At 41.3% G+C, this 21,905-nt stretch overlaps 1 protein-coding gene across 1 annotated transcript in view; it reads right to left on the bottom strand.

The window, feature by feature from the left end:
• Nucleotides 1-220: 220 nt before the first annotated feature.
• The window catches only part of AGBL1 (ATP/GTP binding protein like 1), a 289,236-nt gene continuing 267,551 nt past the window's right edge, over nucleotides 221-21,905 (bottom strand). The window contains exon 23 of the mRNA XM_026856071.1: nucleotides 221-527. Within this exon, the coding sequence (XP_026711872.1) occupies nucleotides 221-527 (307 nt within the window). The remainder of the gene's footprint in view (nucleotides 528-21,905) is intronic.

Genomic DNA, 21,905 nt, shown 5'->3' with positions numbered 1-21,905 from the left:
CTCACATAGTACCATCTGGGCCAGCGGCCCCTCGCTCTGCCTTGTGTACAAAGCATAAGGAGTCATTCTCAATCTATGTATGTATACAAATTACACAAACATACAGACAATTTTCTATTCAGAACTGGAGCAACACATCTGGAAAAGATGCTGAAGCTGGCAAACAGGCAAAAATGAGCAGTAAAACATTTGCTTAGTGCTCTGCAAGTCAAAGCCTTGTTCACACAGGGCTGCTCTGGAACCCACTGTACACCCCAAGTGCTGCCGAATGCAGAGGGAGAGCTGTATTGTTGGATGATGGTTGGCTGGAAATGTAGAGCCCCCTGAGAGCCTTGGAGCTGCATGTTTGTCCCATGGTTGCTCCCTCATCTTCTGTCTCCCCTTCCACCCACGAGAGGTACTCCTGGATCTCTTGGTCTAGCTCCGAGAAGTCCTCTTCGCCATCAGAGCAACTGTCACTATTATAATCGATTTCCTCCACACAAGGAGATTCATCATCAGACTCCAGGCTGCTGTTGCTGCAGCTTCTGCAGAAAAATCACAAGAGAGACCAGATGTCATCAAAGGAGGGTGTGTTCTCTAGGGGTAAGAGCAAGTAACAGCAAAATGTGTTTCCTGGGTTCAATCCTGACTGTGCTAATAAGGCATGAGATGGCACTAAGCAAGATCCTGTACGTCTCTGTATCTGTTTCACCATCTGTAAAATGAAGAGTGATACTTACCTACCTCACAGGAGAAATTCATTATTATTGTTAGCACTATTATTGCTATTGCTTATACAGAAACAGAGTGCTTCATATACAGACAACGCCTTGAGGCACTTAGGAGGTTATAGAAGCTGAAATATAGTAGAGAAGGAGATATTCAGTTTCCAGGAGGTTGCTGGTTTAATCATCATCCAGCTTGCTGTAGTTCCACATTTAGTGTAAGACCTAATTAATCCAGGTGGTTGAAATGCTTTGGCAGCTTTTCCTCCTGTTCTGTGCAAGCTCAGAGCACTGCTAACAAGACACAGCACAAACAAAAAATGGGGGCTCTCAGGTCTTCAAGCATGCTGGCTCCAAGGAGGGCAGAAATACCAGGAATGGTTGTGTTTTGGAAGGAGCATGAAAAGGCTTTGACACCATGACTTTCCAAGGAAGGGCCAAATTCAGAGGCAAGTCTGGATGGCTGAGGAGAGGCTAAATGGATGTCACAGCCACATCATCAGGCTCTCAGAAGGGTATGTTATACCACCTTAACCTCCTGCCATTTACTTACAGGAATGGTCACAGGCTTTCTTTACATGTCCATTTTCAATAAGTATTGTATTAGGCTAGCCTAATGCAATATTTATGGCAGAACTGTAACCACTAGACTAAATGGCTGTGGAGGATAGGGTCTTTCTTCTACCTAGCTGCCTAGTTCCCATTTGGCCCTTAGCCCAAGAGGGCAGCTGGGTAATTTTTTGAGACCAGAAAGATGCCCGTGGTTTCAGTGCTGCCTGGGCCAGAGTCTGGATGAATCAGGTGGACAGATCCTGTGTTTTTCACCTCCAGGTCAATGTTTTCCATCAGAATCAAAGCAGGGGAATGTATTGCTTTGTGGGACTGGAAAAGGAATAAAAATCTTCAACCTCTGGCCCAGAGTTTCTAATTTGTCCCAAGTTGGGAAGAATGAATGGCTTGGCAGATGGAGCATACATAGCTTTAATGTGTGGTCTGCTCATTTACATGTCAGTAACTGGAATAATCTTCCAGCTCTCAGCTGTTTCACAGTAGTGCCAGCATCTGAGGTTTCAGAACATACCAAAGGTGTGAAGTGTTGCTTTTGGATGTATTGATCCATTCTCTCTTCTGAACTCAAAAAAAAAAAAAAAGGTGTAAGGTTTTCCTAGCTTTGAGACTCCAGTTCTTAATTGTATACAGACTACCCTGCAAGCAGAAACAAGCAGTGTCAACCCACTTCTCCTTTTCTGGCTGATCTCTGGCTTAGTTTACTTCAAAGGCTGGGTATAAAGGATTCTCTGAAAGCTTAACAGAGCTGTACAGCTTAAAAATAAATAAAAGAATAATTATGCACTTTTACAATTTCTGGCTCCACTTCAGTCTTCTCAGAAATCTGGGTCAGGAAGAACTCATACTGAAATTGAGTATACAACATGAAACAAAACAAACAAACCAGGACAATCCTCCCAGCACAAACAGCAACAAGCAGTGGTCTCTACTGAGTCTTACCAGTGGGTTTGATAGCTTCTTTTTTTTTTTCATGTGCAGGCATGGCATGAATTACCATGATACCAAGTACCTGTGATAATGTTCAAAGCTGACTAAGCTCAGGGGAACTACATTTTTCATTTATAAGCTCTGCCTTTGCGGCTTTGCAGTCAAAAAGAACTAAAGCATACCTACTTTCAATATTACACTTGTATGTTTGGGAGGAGCTGCTAATGCCATTGGGACAGAGTATAGCCGCCACGCAACTCGCTGATATTTTACAGACAGAAAGATTGTTTGCAACCTATGACCTGAAGGTCAAACATTTCCATTAACAGGATAACAATTTTTAAAGAAAGTTCCTATTATTACTTAAAGCTGGGAAACCCAATAACAGAGGACCGTCAGAATTTTTTGATAACTGAAATTATTTTAGGACTGGATTTCTGATAAAAAGGGGAAAATGACTCCTAGCCCAAAGGCAATTACTATGGAAGGGAAATCTGGAAGACAGTGAACAAAGAATGACACACAAAACTGCCATTTCCTTACACAGAAGACTAAAGGGACAGTCTTTATGTATAAACAGTATTGATACATACTGACAGTATTAATGCATAAAACCTTTGTAACAGACTTCTCCCTTGTTGCCTACACATATAGTACACAAACCACCAAGACTATGACAACTCCATACTTGGGCAGATACACCACAGGGAGAGATCCCCCACAAGTGAGGATGTGCCACCATGGTTAGAGGTCAGGAAAGAAGACTTTCTTCCTAGCTCGTGCTGCTCTTTGCTCCTTTGCCGTGATAGTGAATGAGCAAGACAATGAGCACTGACCTTAGTAGTGGTCTCTCCAATTTGGTCTGATGCCCACTGGATCAATGCCACCACCACAAATCACATAATGAGCTACCAAACAGCAAATAGATGGTACCAATGGTGATGCCAACACAGGCTGTAATCACACCGGTGACTTAAAAATTGAAAGCCTCTTTATCACACTACCAAACTCTACAAGCCAGCTATTATACTTCTCTCTACTATATGGAATTTTCCATCTCAATAATTCACTTTCTCCTGCAGAAAGATTTAAAACACATAGCAAAGCACAAAAGGGCTAGTTGAAACCAGCAGGTCAGAGGTTTTTCGGAAAGAGAAGAGGTGGCAGCACATGGCATGCAGGAGAGACAGTCCCAGTGAAGCTGCTAAAGTCATTTCACGCTGCTTCGCCGCATCACAAAGACCAGTTCCTTTAGGAAAGAATGCAAACGGTGAAACATGGTAATGAGCAGAAATACCAACATGTAGACTATTGCATAGCATTGCAGAGGGTGTGCCTTGCTTTCCTTCCCAACAAGGAGTTGTGGGGGTTTTTGTTAGAGGCTGGATCTTGGCATTTTTGTTTGTTTGCTTATTTTCTTAAACTGATTTTTAAAAGCTGCAAAAGAATTCCCTCCAAAAAAACTCAAAGGAAAAACAAAACAGGGAAGATGAAACAGATTTCCCAAAGAATAATGGTGTTGTCTTACAGTAGGTAAACAGTGAAGAAATCAAATGACATTACATTAGAGAACTCCAAGACAAATATAGTCTTTGAATAGACAGAAAAGGGGGGGGGGGGGGGGAGGCTGGTAATATATCTACAGCAAACAGTCCCCAACTATCACAGTAAAACATGTACACATGTTGGTTGATCTACTAATTCAAAACCTACGGCCTCATAGCCCTCATCTATTCCAGCTGATGGGAGCCACAACAGCAATTTGCAACTTTATGATGTGATAAATAGAATTTCTTTGGTTTGATTTTTAATTTGCATATTTATTGAGATATGACTTGATCTTAATTAGTTCTCCTTTTCTATGTGGGTGTGCGTGTTTGTTTGGTTTTGGAAAGCAAGCAAGCAAGCTTTGGTACACTGTAAAATAATTCTGGGTTTTTTGCTGACTTGATATGAGGAGGAGAAGGGAGCCCAGTCCTTCCTTACATGTCAGCGTAACTGGAGCCTTCTAGTATGGCTGGAAAACTCTTCTTCCAGGTGCTTCCTGCAAACTGCTCATTCTAAGTCAGCCTACCTGTTAGGTCACAGCTGGATAGAAAACCCTGCCAGTCAGCTGTCCTGCTGAACTGCACATAAAAACCGACAGTCTATAGTTGTGATTGATAAGCTATAGCTACATGCTGTATCTGAGGATATATGGTGATCTCTCTTCCATACAAAATTCTCCTTCACTTGTGCATACACTTCCAGGGCATGGGGGGTAGAGATTTCCTAAGTAATTTCTCGAGATTTTTCACTCACGTTTTGCTTGTGTGATAGGTCACTCATTCTCTGTGTATTCTCTTTTTTTTTTTTTTTTTTTTCTGCTGGAAAGAACAGGCACTGACAACTGTCCCTCTTAGGGAAACTGTGACTATTGTTCAGGGTAGCTGCTTGACCTTCACTTGACAGGTCTCACAGTTGCAGTGCGTTAGAGAAGGAAATCAAGCGTTTACTCTTTTTTTTTTTTTCTTTTCATATTGCTCCTCTCGCTCTTGTGAAAATTTGCTGCAGTCTGGCCAGAGCGAAACTGGAAGTGACTGGTTAAATGCTTCACACAAAAAAGAGGAAAAAGCTAAGTCTGGGGAACGCTGCTAGTCATGGACATACCAATGACTGCCTGTGAAGAATGTATCAACAAACAAGCAAATATGTCTTTACCTTCTCTCTACAGTGAAAAATAACATCCCAGTAGCTTCATAATGACCCTGTCTGTAACCCTATTTTCTCCATTCTTTAAATCTCCTCTCCATCATGACATGTCCCAATCCTTTGGAAGCTGCCCAAAGCAGGGGTATGGCTGTGTATAATGAGCCAAACACATCTCTGATATAGTTCATAGACTAAATAAAGCAGGAAATTATTTTCTTGAAATTTTTCAAGATATCAGACTTTACCCTGTGAGAAGAGAAAACAGATGAAACATTTATGTTCAACCTAAACAGACCAAGTTATCTGCAATTAAACATCATTCACCTGAAAGAAGGGTGTACTTTTTCTCTGCTTAAGCAGGGACTGGAGACCCCAGCAAGTTCCCTGACCACAGTTATCACCTGAGCAGAAGGGGAATCTTTCATTCTTTTCAAAGAAAGTTTTACCCGTTCCATGAACAGCTATATATGTCCTGGTAAGTAAAGCGTCCTGCAGCTTTTAAAAATACGTTTCCCTCTCTGCAGTGAATTGGGATTGACTTGCCCTTCTTTGGTTTTTTGACATTAAAATTCCACCTACGTCACAGAATCTAAAAGGGTGTGTGGTCTTGCACACTTTTGCTTTTGAGGAATCCATATGTTTTATTAAAAGTATTTAACAGGAATACTGCTTCTGAAGTCTTGTAATTAATCTAAAATGAATCTTAAGCAGCTGCATTCGCAGTTATCCCGGAGTACAAGTCTGTCTTTAATAGCTTCATAAAGTAGTATTTTAGGACATAAATGAAACAGCTATGATGCTTTCAGGTAATTAGATCTGTAAGAAATAAACTACAGCAAGAAGATGCCAACGAGGAAGGACTTCAGTCTGGCCTTTGTGTCTTGATTCACGTGCTACGAGGTGGGGTGCACACCTTGTAATGACTTTCTAATTTCATCTCTGCAATTCAGGAGCTCCCCAGACAGCAGCCTGGCTTCCCCTCCTGCCTGAGAAAAGCTAGACAAGGTTCTACTTAGTTCCTGACCTCACCAAGGGAGGGGATCAGATAAGTACTCATAGAAGATGGCTCCAGCTTAAAGAACCATTGCATTTACCTCTTTTGCTGCTACACAGTAAGTAATAATGATAAGAACTTTGTAGGCTCCCATGAGATTTCCTTTCCAAAGGCTCTTTGCCAAGGACTTTTGCATCTTACAACATCTCCTGAGAAAATACGTGCTAAGCCCAAGGCAATGACAGGTACCCTGGCTTTCATCCCACCATGGCCCATCCTTTCAGGAACAATATGAACATAATTAAACACTGCCTTGAATTCTGTTTGCTATGGCTGAGAGATATTTGGTCTTGGTTTGAGTGTAAGGGTGTGTTTGTTTTTTTTTTTTTTTTTATTCCTGCTGCAAATAGGCAAGAGAAAGGTGTAATTCATTTCTAAGACTTGTACTAATTAGATTTTCGGGAGTTCCCAGGGTAATTGTAGGCTGTAATATTTATAATTGATTTGGCCAGATTAAAAATGGATGTCTGGTGCACCAGTTAGATAAGTAAGGAGCAAGTGGGGCTTTATCATTTAGAGAGAAGGGAAGACAACTTGTAAATAAAGGGAGAGCATGAAGAGCAAGAAACAGGCCGACTCCTGGCCAATACTGTCCCCTAATGTTCATTCAAGTTTGCAACAATTGAGCCCTGGACAGCGTTTTACTTGCATCCAGCAGAAACTCTTAGTCTTCTCAAGAATGACTGTTTCTGTTCTCCTTATTGGTGAGAAGATGGCTGATGACTGCTGTAAGACCAGAGGAGATGTTGAGTACACAACTCTCATTACACATGGCTGGAAACTGAAAAGCCTCATATGAATCTGAAGAACAGCATTTAATTGAATTACAACATGTCATTGGTAGAGCTTTGATTATTCTGTGAAAGTTGAGTTTGTACAGAGGACAAGCAGGCATTTTTCTCCCATTTGAAGGGTACTAGCTTGACATTACATGACGTTCTTGGACTCCAAATACCTCAGTTCAAATCCAAGCATGTTTCTGGTGCTAATCAGTAAAATGCACATGAGCTGGGCTTTATACTTGCAGGATGGAAAAGCTGGTGAGAAGCCAAAGGCTGCAGATTCAGGCTTATGAACAATCATTAATTTTTTCCAAATGGAGAACCAATCTATGTATCAGTGCAGCGTTAACATTTCATCTTTAGCATTCTTATAGCTGTAGGCTTGTAAGCATTAATAAAACCCACTGACTTGAACAGATACAAGTCAGCCATGAAATGGAGCTATGACAGTTGGAGCAGACCCCAAAGATAACTAGTTTTCCTTTTCTCACTCTTCAACAGTTCTGTCTCTCTTTTTTTTTTTTTTTTTTTTTTTTTAAACACGTTTACATTTCAGCACTTGAAAGCACCATCCTGTGTGTACTTCAGGAGAGATCTGTGATCTTGTATATTCACTTTGGTTTGTGGTGATGCCCTCTTTCACATAGTGCAATACCTGGCTTGGACAAAACACTAACGACCCTATAAAATCTGCTGCTTGGAAAGGCAGACATGAACAAAGCAGCTGCATTCCCATCAGCACCGAAAAGCTAAATCAGTGTACTGAGTAAAGTTTCCACTTACCTATGGTAAGAAGCTAATTAAAGATGAACCGTAGCATGGGCATAAGCACGACAAACTCTGGCTATATCTCCACAGACATACTATGCAGCCTGTTAAATTTCAGTCATACCAAACAAGTTCAGCTACTCTGCACAAGCAAGGAGGAGATAATTCACCTATATCTGGCATCCAGCACCAGCTTTTATGTGAATTCCTTAGAAACATGTGACATCCCTGAAGAAAACTTGAGCCCTGACTGCCTATATCTGCACAGTACTATGTTCTTGAAACTTGGACCAAGAGATCTGTACACCAGAGCTCAAGCCCTGGAACACAAATTTTAAGCAAGTTGAAGGCCTTTATAGGAAAAAAAAAAAAAAGATATATTCAGGCACTGTTGGAAGACTGAGCCTGGGTTAGAGCGTCTTGTGAAAGCACAGTCCCGATCTTGCTTTATAGAACCATATTACACTAAAAGTTTGTGTTTATTTAAGGGGACGATATCACATAGCATCAGCTCTGGACCAGCATGCAGTCAGCCCAACCCATGTTTGCTGTTGAAAACAATTAGAGGTTCTTATCCAGTGAGTACCTGTGAGACACCTCATTGGTATGGTTTTCTACCTTTGGCTACATGTTGCAGTCTTATGCTGAACAGAAGTTTATGGCCAGATCCAATGAAGCAAGTAACAGTAGATGGTTTAAAATCCAGTCCATTGTGATCTTGTTATATTCATAAAAAACGGGACATAAACACAGGAAATAAAAAATGGGTGACATAAAAGGGATGGGATAGCACCCATCCACCAAGCAGCACTGTCAGTGGCTGGATTTAGTCTGAGTTTACAAATCAAAAGAAATGCTTCCAAAACAGAAAACATCTTGGCTTTCTAAGGCTTTTTTCTGTGGAAATATGAGCAGTCAAGTCCCTCTGTATGGAAAGGTATTTACTAAGACTACTGGAACTCATTAGGCCACTGAATAATGTAAGAGTTGCTGAAAATATGATTTTGAAAGTGTTTGAGAGCCTTTCTCACAGTGTCTCTACCTCAAGCAATATTTTCTCAAAACGATAATCACATTATTGATGATACTTAGCAGTCCAGCCACAATAATACAAGAAGATTATTGGAATCCTTGTAATTGCTCTTGGGTGCTTCCAGTAATTGAGACATTGGCACCGTAGGGGGAAAAGAAATGTGGAAAGATTTTGGCTTAGATGCTGAAAATTTGTACTGCTGAGGATAAATAATGTAAAAGTATGCAGGTTCTCCTGGGTTCTTGTTTCCCTTGGTACTGCTTCATATAATTCATTCAAATAGCTTTATGTTTTAGACAACCATTTCATCCAAATTTTGTAATTGGTTCTATATATTTAATTTCAAAAGTCCAAGTTCCATATGTATATATCTCTTAGATCTCTTTGAATAACAAAGGATTTGGGATTTCGAAAGCACAATGTTTTAAGATGGCCAAGACATGTCTAGACTGTTTCAGTTAAATATCTGTTTTATGGACAGGGTATTTTTTGGGTTAGATAATAATAAATGAAAATATTTGCTGGCATACCAGATAACAGATAATCCCCTAATTACCTGATTGAACTAATAACTTCTGTAAATGACTAAATTCCAACCACTATACCCCTTGGAGGAGAAATAAACTGCTTGGTCACTAGCTTTTCTTTGTGAAAATCTACTTTTAACTGATAACCACTCTGATGTGTCAGAGAATCTATCTGTGATAGATGCGAATATGTGTGTGTATATGTAAATATGTCTATTCAAGCACACAGAGTAGATCACCACCCCTTTATCTATCTTTCCTTGCAGACAGATAAATAACAGATACACATATACGTATATATGCATATGCTCAGACAACCACACACCTACACATCCACACAAGGACATGGTTTGCTCTGTATTCAGAACATAATTTTCATTACAAGACATAGGAGGCCCCAGGAGATACTCCTACAGCTAGCTGAGATAACAGTGGATGATTGCTGAACCTTGATGCTATTGCATTCAGGTGGAAGCAACCTCAGGGAAAGAGCTGGCCACTGACCAAGGCAAACCAGTGCTTTGACTCTTAAGTCTTCAGGTGAGTGTTGACAAAGCAGTAGGTCACCTGAAGGGGGACTTAGACCATCTGTGTAGGACTTGAGATACATTAGGATCAACAGGCAGGCAGAAATGGTTGTCTAAAACATAAACTATTTGAGAAACTAAACTAGAAGCTAAAAGCAACACTGTGTGGCAAAAGTTAAGATCTTGTTTTCTCAGTAAGGAAATATGGACATATTCCTATTCCACATGAACCTGACTCATTCTTGCACCTTTTAAAGAAAGAAATGACTGTTTTAGAAACCCTTCTGCACAGCTATTTTTTCTTTCACAATCACATGTCTTCAGATGGGTAAACAATGACCATGACTAGAAGTACTGAGCCCTGGTAAAAAAGAATGATTCTGGTTCGGGAGCGTCCAGAGAGGGGAGAAAGTAGGGCACATGTAGGGGTTCAACAGCTGGTTTACCACTGAATTCTGCTTTTAAGGAAAGCCTTCAGGCAAATCTCATCTTAAAGGCCACAGAAAACAGTTTCTGGAGCATACTGAAAACAATTAATTTAAGGCCAATATGATGGCAAAGCACTGAAGCCTTAGAGGTTCCAGCTGATGGATATCAGTCAACACAGGCATCTCACAAAGTAACTTCATCTCTACAAGGTCTTATGTTATCACCAATTTCTTCAAATAAGTCCAGCAAAAATCTGCAAAATCATAATCCCCCTCAAAGTTATGCATCTCATCCTAGGGATGTTCGTCATAATTTATCTCAGAAACTTCCTGTAGTACAAAAAGTTCTGAGACTAATAAGTAACTTTTGTTCTCTCATCCTTTACTGCAGAGAACAAGCGTGTTTAGTCTATATTATAATTAGGAAAGGGAGGATCTGTGTGTTTGTGTACCCATAAGAATAAAAGGCAGAGAAGGCAAGGTCAAAGAACTTTAAAGCAAATTGAAATGGGGTTTATAGCAGGAACATCTGATGGAGTATGTGTGATCATAGATGACCAATAATAGATCCAGTTAAAAACTTCAGCCTCTGCCCTCATACTAAATGTTTTGTCAGACATAATGAGATTCAGATAAAACAAACCTGAACACTCGTGCTCAATATATTTCAAAACATTCTAATCAATTATGTTTTTAACACCATATGGAACCAAATCCAAAACCTTGCTTAACCTCACTCATTACACAGCTGATTTGCATATGCTTTGGACTCCATTAAGGACCACAAAAAAAGTCAGCTACAGCATATAAGTGGCAACTCTTGCTAACTCCTTGATCTTGCCAAAGCCCTGCCAGATGTTTCATTAAGAATAGCAAATATTTCATTATACTCACCTTCTAAAATTTGTCTGTCAGGAACTGCGAGGATGAATTGTAGTGGTTTAGCACAAAAGAAAAACAATAGGCATGGCAGGCTGACACAAACATGAAGCACCACCTTCACCCTACTTCAGAACTCAAAACATGTTTATAGGGATTCTTTGTGCCAGAAGGACCTACCAGCCAGGAACATATGACTCGCAGTAAACAGATGAAAGAGGAAAAAATAACAACCATTTGCTCTGATCTAATGAGACAGCATCACCTCGCAAAAGGAACATAGTAAAGCACACCCAAAAGTTGCCATTGCTGTTTGTTGCACAATAGATCTCCTAATACTTTTCTGTGTTCCTGTTGTAGTTATTTAATAATGTTTCACCTGCGTAACAGCGAGATGCTGTTTTCAAGTGAAACCATTTGTAGGTTGTAGCATATACCAATTTCCAGCGGGGAACAATTTTAAAAATCACTGTTAACATGAGTATTTCCTGAATATTTTATAAAAATCAATTTACAAATGCCTGCCCAAAGTGTCCTGTGTGTTTTACCTGAAAGTCGCAATTACATTTTCCTACTTTTTCTGTATGTGAATATGTGGATGTATATTTATATATGCATATATAAATTCCCACTAAAATTCTTTTGAAAATACCAACACATCACAGAAGCAAGCATATTCTGAGTGAAAGCTGAAGCAACATAAACTGACAAAAGTATTCATTTAATCAAAATAAGACATGTATTTGGATGGATGGGACAAATTATAGAGCACGGTTTGCAGAGCAGAGAAATAATCACTTCGTAGAGAACCACCCTGAGCATTTAACGTCACTCTCTGATTTACAACCAAAAATGATAAAAGGTCAGTTCTTGTGTGCAGAGTAAGTGACTGAAAAGATATATCAGACTGCATCAAGGGAAAACCTGAATCACGAGGCTGAAACACTTGGGTTAAAATATACAGGTTCTACACTCGGTGGGCTCGCAGTTACTTTGGGCAAACTGCTTTTCTCTCTGTCCCAGTTCCCCAATGACATGGACACAGAAGGCTCCCTCACTCTGCCTAGCCAGCAAGTTCATGGTGTGGTGACAGAGCCAGGGTGTGCCTGAAGCCCTCCATCACTTGTCTAGTCTGAACGAGGGTGTTTGATTGCCTCTTCTACGTAAATGCCTTTCTACTGAAAGCCGTAAGACAATAGGTGCTTAATAACCAAAACCTCGTCAGCAAACCAAGACTACAGTAAAGAAAATAGCAAGTTTCCAGATTCATTAGGGAAAGAAGTGAACGTTCATGATTCTGCCAGACAGGAATGAAGAGTTTAGCTGGAGGAGTGATGAGGATGTAGGACTCCTGCTGACATCAGGAGGAGAGAGAGGTGCTCAGTTATACCAAGGATTAGCTGCCAGATCGTATTTCAAAGAGCAACGTTGTAATTCTTACAGTACTGGAAACAACTGAAGTCATAAAAGCGAAGGGAAGATTATTCAGATGGGAAAGAAACTGTCATGAGCTGCCAGATTTTCTGTACCCAGTCTGGCCTCTGATTTTAAGCTCTCCAGCTAGCCTGTCTAGCTGAACAAGCCAGCCATCCAGCTCTAGGAAACAAAGGCTGGGGACTTGTGCGTGATGGTTCCACTGGACCTGAAAACCTCATTAGTCGGGAAATCTTTTATTTCCTGGCATTTGCCTTTGTATTTATGTTTTCTTAGGTCCTCGTTTTGTCTCTTTGCTTCAGGAAGCTGCTTATTGCACCAAAATAAAGTGACATCTGTTCTTCTCATGGTGGATTCTTTCAGGAACTGAAGCATCAGGAAAAGACCAGATCATGAGTTGTTCTGGCTCATGAATTGTCCCCCAAGGCATTGAAAAAACCCACAAAAACCATATTTGCCAGTACAAACAGCACAAATCCAAGTACTAGAATATACATACACACTTTACAGAGGGGATGCATTTGGGAAGGTTATATTCATGAATACATACAGGGTTCCTGACTGCTGTACGCTGCGATAGAATCTCTTTTCTTGTTCCTTCTTTGCCATCAAATCATTTTCTCTACAAACATTTTTGCTTCGCCAGCTTTACATAGGTACCCCTACATTTCTAGTGTCAGTAACACACAACCCCTTAAAGAAACACTGTATGCTGCTGAAGAACCCAGGCTCTCAGAATGGTGGAGATAATATGATGGTAGTAAATGAAAGTAGGGGCAGACAAGTCGGACTGCTGATGACTTTACCCTGAGTTTGCCAGGCTTATGCTGGACTTTCTCCTTTTCTGCAGAGCCAACCTGCATATAAACTGTGTCAGATTTAATGGTGCATGGTACAGGCAATCCAGTATCGAGGAGAAAAAAAAGCATCTCTGAGGCAAGATGTGTTATCAGCTCAGCTCAGAAAGCAGCCTATCAAGAAACACTGGCAAGGCGATTTAAAAAATCTGTAATTTAGATGTTAGCTTAAGCCTAAAACTTTGTTTGAAAACTTCATACTTCTCACAAGCAGACTAGCAAAGCCCAGGAGGATCAGATCAGCTATCAGTCCAGATGACAAACTAATACACTTAGCGTATATGAAGTACTGTACACATGAAAGGTACAGGAAGGATGGCAACATTATACAGTTTTATCCTGCAAGGAATCAAAGCTGTTATTACACAGCAGTTTTCTCAGGGCTATTACACTCCATTGCTTACCCACCAATCAGCTTACCTTTCCGGGCTTCCCAACGACATGAATCACTTTTAAATAACAATGCATTTACTTTACATACAAGCTCTGCAGCCTGAAACACCCCATACTACTTTCTGAAAAGGGAAGCAGTCTGAAGATTTATTAGGAAAAAGGTCTGCTGATGTGCACGGAGCTGCACCGCAATGTCCCAGATGAGCAGCTGAACTCCTGAACAGCATCATTCACCACTAATTTTGCAGCCATTTCTGAGGCAGGGAACAACACTGCCTTAAATCTTGTTGTTCTTAGAACAGAAAGTGAAGAATTCGAAATTCAGTGAACAGCCAATGCAACAAGTTTAAGGAAAGAAAGATGTAAGAAATATGCCCTGTGTCAAAACTTGACAAAGGTACAAGGCCTAGACCCCTAATTCTTAATACTCAGAGTATTTCTTGGCTTGCTAGTAAGTAAGGATTGCTGTGCAATGACAATCGTTTGAGGATAATTACAACAGCAGCGAGAGCCTGTGGCATATTTCACGTCAGCCTTACACACTTATTTCACTGATGGGCAATATGGCAAGGCATGGTGCAAATTGCAGGCACTCCCAGAAGAGTGGTGTCTGCTTGTGTAGCTCTGGGAAAGCATGGGGCATGGGAAGTGGCAGAGCAAGGTCAGAGAGGCTGCAGACACTGATCCAGAATATCTCTTAGGCAGCCTTTTTCAGCCATACTCCTAGCAACAGGTCTCAGTGAAAGACAGCACAGATCCTGCTGGTTGCCTTTCTCTGACACATGTATTTACTGTAACTGTCCCCTATGAATTTTTGGAGAAAAAAAAAAACAAAACAGAATTAAATATACTCACACAATTAGGATCGTATTAACCTGAGCTGCTGAGGGTGAATTCATTAAGCAAGATGGGTAAATTATATGTCCAGAGATCTGTGATGATGGAGGAGCAAAGCCAGGCACCACAAACCAATAGCTCTAGCTTTAGAGAGATGCTTCCTTCCACTTTCTTGTGCTGTTCTAGATGTTTCCTGTGCAAGAGAAATCTGCGGGGATACAGTCAAGGAAGAAGAAAATTTCCTGATCTGTCTATTCCCTTGCTACTTTCAAGGTCTGCCCCCTCAGAAGCTTGGCATACCCTTCTCCCACGCTACTCCCTATAGTCAGGAAATGCCTAACATTTCACTTCTTACAGAGGGTCTCCACTGAGATGGATTAACCTCCTTAAACTCAGACCTATCAATTTCCTCTATTGGAGACTTTGGATTTAGATATCTTTGCTGTACTGGAAAATATCCACTGATAACAAGCAATTATTATTACAAGATAGATCCTTAGAGATAGAAACTGGCTGCTAGGAAAGATTGAAATGAAGGGGAGAGGGGAAAACCAAATATACGATTCTTACTTAACCTGACAAGGTTTTAATCACTTTTCAGGCATGTCATACCCAAAAGCCCTTGGACACCTTCCTGAACAAGACTCTTGACACCTACCATGTAAAGCACTTGACTCTCTCACAGTAACGTTAAATACCATTACTGGAAATGGATGATAGAGTTAAATGTTAATTTCAAACTTAATTTGCTGTTTGAAGCCATCAAAAACATACATAATATCCTCTTCTTCCCACAAACTCGTATTTGGGCCCTGAAGACAGCATCCATAGCAAGCTAATAGACAGTGCGTGGAGATCTTTCTGTGAGACTTTACAAAGTGTGTATTAGATCGAATGATTTATAAAACATATAACTAATATAATGCCTGTGATAGCAAGAATTTAAATCAAACAGTTTGTGGTTAGGACTGTTTTAAAGCATTAACTGTAGTGGGGAGGAGGTGCTGTAAAAGAAGAGCAGAGGTTAAGGTGCTTGTCTTTTCCATTGCTGTGGACCTGCATGTTCAAGTCCCAGAGGAAATGAACGGAGAAAAACAGCCAGAATTACTTTAAGGGGCATTATAAACTCTCAGAGGGTTCAGAGCACAGGCAGACTGTGCTGGACAAGCAGCATCAGCAGTAGCCTGGAGGTGACTACCAGCAGCCTGAGAAGGAACTTGTCTGCTTCAAGGACAGTGTGATAACACATGCTAATTAGAGACTGATAGCCCCAAAATGAGCATCCCTGACATGGGGCTGAGCAATCAACACAGGGAGAGATCCCGCCGAAACACAGGTGGTTACAGAGGTGAACAAAACAATAGCTGGTACAGAAGCCCATTCAGCAGGAACACGGAAAAGCTCAGTCTAGACCACAGCAAGGAAATGGCTCAGGAGAGGCCCTGAGATGAGACAGGACAGGCGTATTGACGGTGGAAGGATGTAAAGCATGATCGTACATTCACCCCTCAGACAGCCTGTACTCCAGCAGTCCTCAGGACTGCTGACCACAGGAACCACAACAGGATCTGCCTCCCTGGAAAGGCTCTCAATTCGGGTAGCGTCTGCCAAGTGTAAGACTAAGCCTGACAGCTTCAGCAGGAACAGACATCCACGCAGATGACAACTCTTGCTCAAGGTCTCTTACAGGAGAACAGGATGTTCCGCACTGCTGCCAGGACACTCAGTAGCAAGACTTTGGACTGCTCGCTGAGGTCAATAAGGTAGCTGAGGAGAGCTGGGAATGGAGTTCCCTACAGGGGTACTGGGGTTATAACAGCAGCATGGGATGGACAAGACCATAAGGTCAGGCTTGGGCCAGTATAACATAGTGGTGGAAATTCCCTTGGAAAGCCTGGATACAAAATGGGAAGCTTGTACCCAGATAGTGGCCTACTTCTAACTCCGAAATCCAAACGCTGTATATTCCCATTTACTTATCCAATGTTGCTTCAGCACTTAATTGTCCACCCGCTGGCCTGGCGTTTTCTGCCATGCTGTTGTCAGGCCATCAATGATGTGTCCATCAGGGTGAAACGAGCTTTGAATCAGGTGATAAATTGCTGGTTTTCTGCAGCTGCTAACATCTCTTAAATGTTTAAACAGTACGATCACACACATATCTAGTAGCTGTTTGGTTATGTTTATTTTCATTGAGGTACTATGCAGTTTCTTAGATGTGTGTGTCAAATATTCATAGATGGCAGGCTACTGAAATATCTTTCTGTAGTATTTATTTATAGAATTTATTTATCAACAGAGTCAATCTTTATGTGCCTACCTGCAGCATCACTTGTTGCCTTACCCATTTCTCCCAGACAGTGTCTATCTAACAATATCCCTCTTCCTGCTTCACAGTATGTCTGTACAAGGTATCTTCCCATGTGTAGTCATAGTATCCATCTCTTTAATTTTAACTATATATCCACTCCATCTAATGCTTGTCATCTATCTTTCTGTAACTCTCCATCTCTTTATCTAGTCAACAGTATCTGTCTCTCCCTAGTAGTGACTCTATCCCTTTCTTTCAGTCGCACACAGCACCAGAGTGTAGTTATGGATTTTGGACTGCAACCATAGTTTCTGTGTTTTGCCAAATCGGGCTCACAAATCACCTATTAATTTATTTGTTTTGACAGAAAGGCTAGATGTGAGGAATGAACTCCAGAAGGGTACAAGTACTCCAGAAGGGAACAAGTACCTCTGGGTCAAAGACCCTTTCCTAGGCTTATTTGCTTCCCTACTTGTGTGAACTGTTCACTGTTGCACTAAGCTGCTGTCATCTGAGAAACTCATCTTCAAACAAAAATGTTGCAGTGACTATCGCCTCCCTGTTCTCCTCCCCCTTTTCCTTTCCCATCCCCTTTTCCTCCTCCCATCTCCCCTCTCTTCCCTCACACACACTTTTCATCCATTCCTCTATGTTTGTCCATTCCCTTCTTCTGCCCACTTTGCATTCTCAGGATGACAAGTGAAAGTCTCTCCCTATTAAAAATTCACTGCCAAATAAATATTAAAGCAGGAGGAAAAATCCATTTAGCTCTGTGTGATTTATTGTGATCCACAATGCAAGGCCCAGCACAACAGGTTAAATAGGTTTCACAGCTTATTTACTCACTTCACAGGGGTATGAAGGACTCAGTGACCCTCAGCTCTTAGAAAGTCTATGACAGGGAGAGATCTCCTCCCCACCAAGAGCACCAGTCTGAATGAGATGGAGAGGGACATGTTCTCATGGCCAGGAAAGGAAGGACAGTAAAAACTAAAACCTCTTCTTAATTTTTTTGTCTTACTTTTTTCTCATCCACATCAATCATGACAAGAACAGTACAAAAGACGGTCAGGTCACCTGGAAGTGATCAGACAGTCTGTTAAAATGTCAGGAGTATCTGAAAGAAAGACGAGGGGGGCAGGAAAAAAAAATAAAAAGAAAGAAAGCAGAGCAAACTATGACAGAAAAGAAGAGAGGGAAAAGCTTCCATGTCTCTGGTTTTGGTTCCCTGAGCAAAGACCCCAGCAGTTCATAATTTTTCTTCAGGCAGGGCCAGTATGGTTCAACAGCAGAATAAAATATGCAGTAATTAATGAACAGCTTCACAGTTTTATAGATAGATTTAACTCTTCACCTTGTTTAGAGCTGCTAGAAAAAAGACTGAGGCAGATGCAAAATAAGGCAACATGAATTAACTGGTATTGACATGGAAGGAGCAAATGATATTTTCACTGAAGTCAGCAGACTTGTTAACAGCTTATGGACTTCAGAGGGGAACCAGATTTCACCCAGAGAGTAAAGAGCCTCTGGAGACTTTCTCCAGAATTGTCTAAGAGCAGGAACAAGAGATTCCTAAATGAATCCTGAGCACGAGTGGTAGCTGTCAGCTGAGGCAGTAGTAGAAATTTGAACTGCCTGGCAAGGGTTGGCAGCGTGACACCACTCCACTGCACCAAAATGCCTGGTACACCTCAGAATTTTTCCTCTCTGTCTTTGTAGAGGGTTGTGAGATTTCTTTAACAAATGCTTGGTATAATATTAGTATGTAGATATGTGATGTGCATTTCACAGAGTCAAGTGGAAATACTCAAATTTATTTCAATTCAAAGCAATGTACAGGCAATAGGAAGAGGTACTCAAGTAGCAGACAGAATGAGCCCCTGCTCTTTTAGAGACTTGTATCCCAGCCTGATCATCAGTTTGCCATGTGTTTTTGGGAAACCGATGTGCGTATTTTCCCTCCCACCACAGTCTGGCACATCTATGTGGACTACCAGCTACGACTACTAGTCTGTGCCTCAGTTTCTTCATGGTGAAGGATGGGAAAAACTGTGCCCTCAGAGGTGGCTATCAGCCACATGATGACTAACCCTTAGGCAAGAAGGTGAGAGGAGGCAATGCAGCCCTCAGATGAGAAGGCAGAAGAATAACCTATCATCCCCCTTTTCTATTGTGATTGGGACTGCTTAATAGTGTTTTAAACATGCAAGAGCTGGGCGCTATGATAGAGTTGGGAAAATTCTCATGCAGGAGCAAGCCATGAACATATTAAGAGGTCCACAGGACACGTCTGATGTTAGTTATATGATGATGTTAGCTTGTCTCCTAAAGAAATAAGATACCGCCATGCCAGACTCATGGCAAGGAGCATAGGAAAAAGCAGGAGTGGAAGAGGGAAAATGGTGAATGATGAGATAACAGGTCAGCTGCTCAAGAGGTTTTGCCCAAATGTCTCTCCTCATGTTCACCTAGATCATGGAGCGAAGACAAAGTATGTACTGATTGGAACAGGATGTGGAGCCACTCCAAAGGTAGATCAGAAAGAACAATCCATCTCGTCTGACTGGGCCATATAATTTACTCATTGTGAGCAGATGGGTTATGAGGTCTGCCATCAGTGATGAATTATATTCATCATAAGTCATTCCCAGCTAATGAGGATCCATTATCATTAGCTGCTAAGGAAGAATAACGGCTTGCCAGGACAGAGTAGGGGTTTCACAATTTCCAGGGAGAAAATTCTGGGCTGGTAGCCACCTGGCAAGTGAATTTTCAGGAAACTGAAAACTTTCCAAGATGGATACCTTCTGCTTACTTCAAGCCTTGGCTTTTAATTTCCTTGGGCACATTCATGAGAGGGAATGTAAGAGGAGGTGGAGGAAGCGAAGGAAAATAGTAGTAACCGTATCTGATAAAACTGTGATTAAATCAAGGTCTCACTCTAATTACACTGCATTTAAATAAACTTTGCCTAGTAAGTAATTGTAATTAAACTGCAATTAAACATGTATTTATATCACCATTTCCTCCCCTGCACAGCTGTCTGTTTCCACCTCCTGTTGTTGCTGCCTACCTGCCAAAACTTCTGAATTTAGCCCAGGGGGACTTTCCATTTCCTTGGACTTCCCCGAGGAGATGTTGTGGGGGACAAGGTCTGAGACTCCCCCCCATGCTCCCCCAGCGCAATCAGCTAAAAGGAGCTTCTGCTTCCAAGCTGTGTGTGGGAAGGAAGATGCAGCTGATACTGTGGTAAACTAGATCTGAGGAAAAGGTTGTGAGGGGCAGAGATATGAATGAAGGGATATGGGTGTCTCTTCCTCTCACAGGAACTTGAAAAGGTACATATTTCCCTCTTTTTGAAATTTCTTCACATTTGGGCTAGAAATAAAGCTATCTTTCCTGCCTTCTACAGAGCACCTTTGATACAAGTGTATTTTCTGAGGCCCCAGATCTCATTTACTGCACCACGTTTGTACTTGCGCATTGTTGTACATGACATGGAGCAAAAGAGCTCACTTACCTACACAGTACCTACAGTTGAGAGTCCAGAACTGGGAATACAAATCTTGAGCTCTGTTTTTAGCTTTTTAGGAGTATTCACTACCTCTAACTGTGTCTCAATTTTCTTTATTTGCAGCACTGAGCTACCTATACATAACAACCCTACAGGTGGTCTTTAAAGTTTACTGCAGTTCTGAACAATTGGGTTAGGGAAGTCTGTTACAGAAAAAAATGAGGTTCCAGCTATGTAAAATGGAAACTAGTTCCTGTTGGGAATCTGAAGGCAGTAAGGAAAGGAAAGGAAAACAAGGAGAAACAAAAGAAGAAATAAACAGCTAAAGGGAGAGTGATAAAAATGAGGTGGTAAACACCTATCACAGTGCAAAGGATGCCTGGGGCTAACAAAACCAAACCAGCTTCTGTGCCCTACCTCCCTCCTCACCAGAGATGATGGAAAACATCTCCATTTGTGCCTCTGCTATCACATAGCTCTAATTAAGGGACTGGAGAAATACCACTGTCACCCTCATCTGTTTGTGTTCGGATGCTGAAAGGACACCATGCATCTCCCTGACAGCTAGTCATTACAGCTTTGTATGAGCACCCCTCCTTCCACCAGAAGTATTGAGTCCTCTGTTAAATATCTAAGACAAGACCATTGCTACATTTCTTTTACTCGAGAAAGGTGAGGCATGAAGCCCTTATCGCGGGAGATCACTGCTGGGAGGATAAGGGTATCTGACGGAGAAGAGACTGAATGCTAGACATGCTAACAACGTGCTAGACATGTTGCTTCAAAAGATACACAGCAAAGGGAAAGAATCCATATGTATACATGTGGGGTGCCCAGACGTGCATATGGGCACAGTGTAATAAAATAATTTAAAAAAACTTATTACCCAAAATTAATTAAACAAATCTGTTTGGTTACTGGCAATTTCACAATGACTGCTGTGTTATAAGCTGTATTCACTCCCCTCCCTATCCTCCTTCAGATATTTCTATTTTCCCTTGAATAACTGGTGGCAGGAAGGTCCTTATGCCAGATATTAGTGAAAAAGAATAGAACAGTCATCTTAAGCTTGATTTTCTGATGTGACAGTAGTCAACCCAATCTGCTGTGATCTGTCATGTCAAAGAATATAGATCCCAACTCTGTGATTCCCTATTTCCTTCCAAACCTTTCTTTAACCTATAAACCTCAGTTCTACTTCCAGAAATAGAAGACAAAAGCAATACTACTCGAGTGGCATTTATCAGAGGAAGAATTGGACATGTCTTTCCCTGAAGACTTTCACTCCAGAATCACTATTTATTTATTGGTTAGTTCAGCAACATCGTTCACTCATAAACAATCTGATCGAAATGGTATCCCTTCCACAACTTGAATCCTCCCTTTCTAAGTCGAAGGGGTGAAAAGCCCCAAAGGCTCTCATCACTCACAGGGTGAAAACCCCCGAAGGTTGTCATCACCCACCGTTCCCCCACATAGCTCTGTGGCTCACATCCTTTTTAATCAGGAACCAGCGAAAGAAATGCCTCCTTTTTAAGGTATGTGAACTGCTGCCCTCTCTCCCTTTGGCAACCTGCTGCCCACAGAGACATACCATTGAGTCCATGATTACTTTCAGTTTTATTCAGCTCAACTTAGAGGTGCAGTCAAAGGAGGCAAATGACCG

This window comes from Athene cunicularia, assembly GCF_003259725.1.
Source record: "Athene cunicularia isolate RWA chromosome 10 unlocalized genomic scaffold, athCun1 chr10_part1, whole genome shotgun sequence".
Taxonomy (NCBI): Eukaryota; Metazoa; Chordata; class Aves; order Strigiformes; family Strigidae; genus Athene; species Athene cunicularia.
This window is presented reverse-complemented; position numbering and strand designations above follow the sequence as displayed.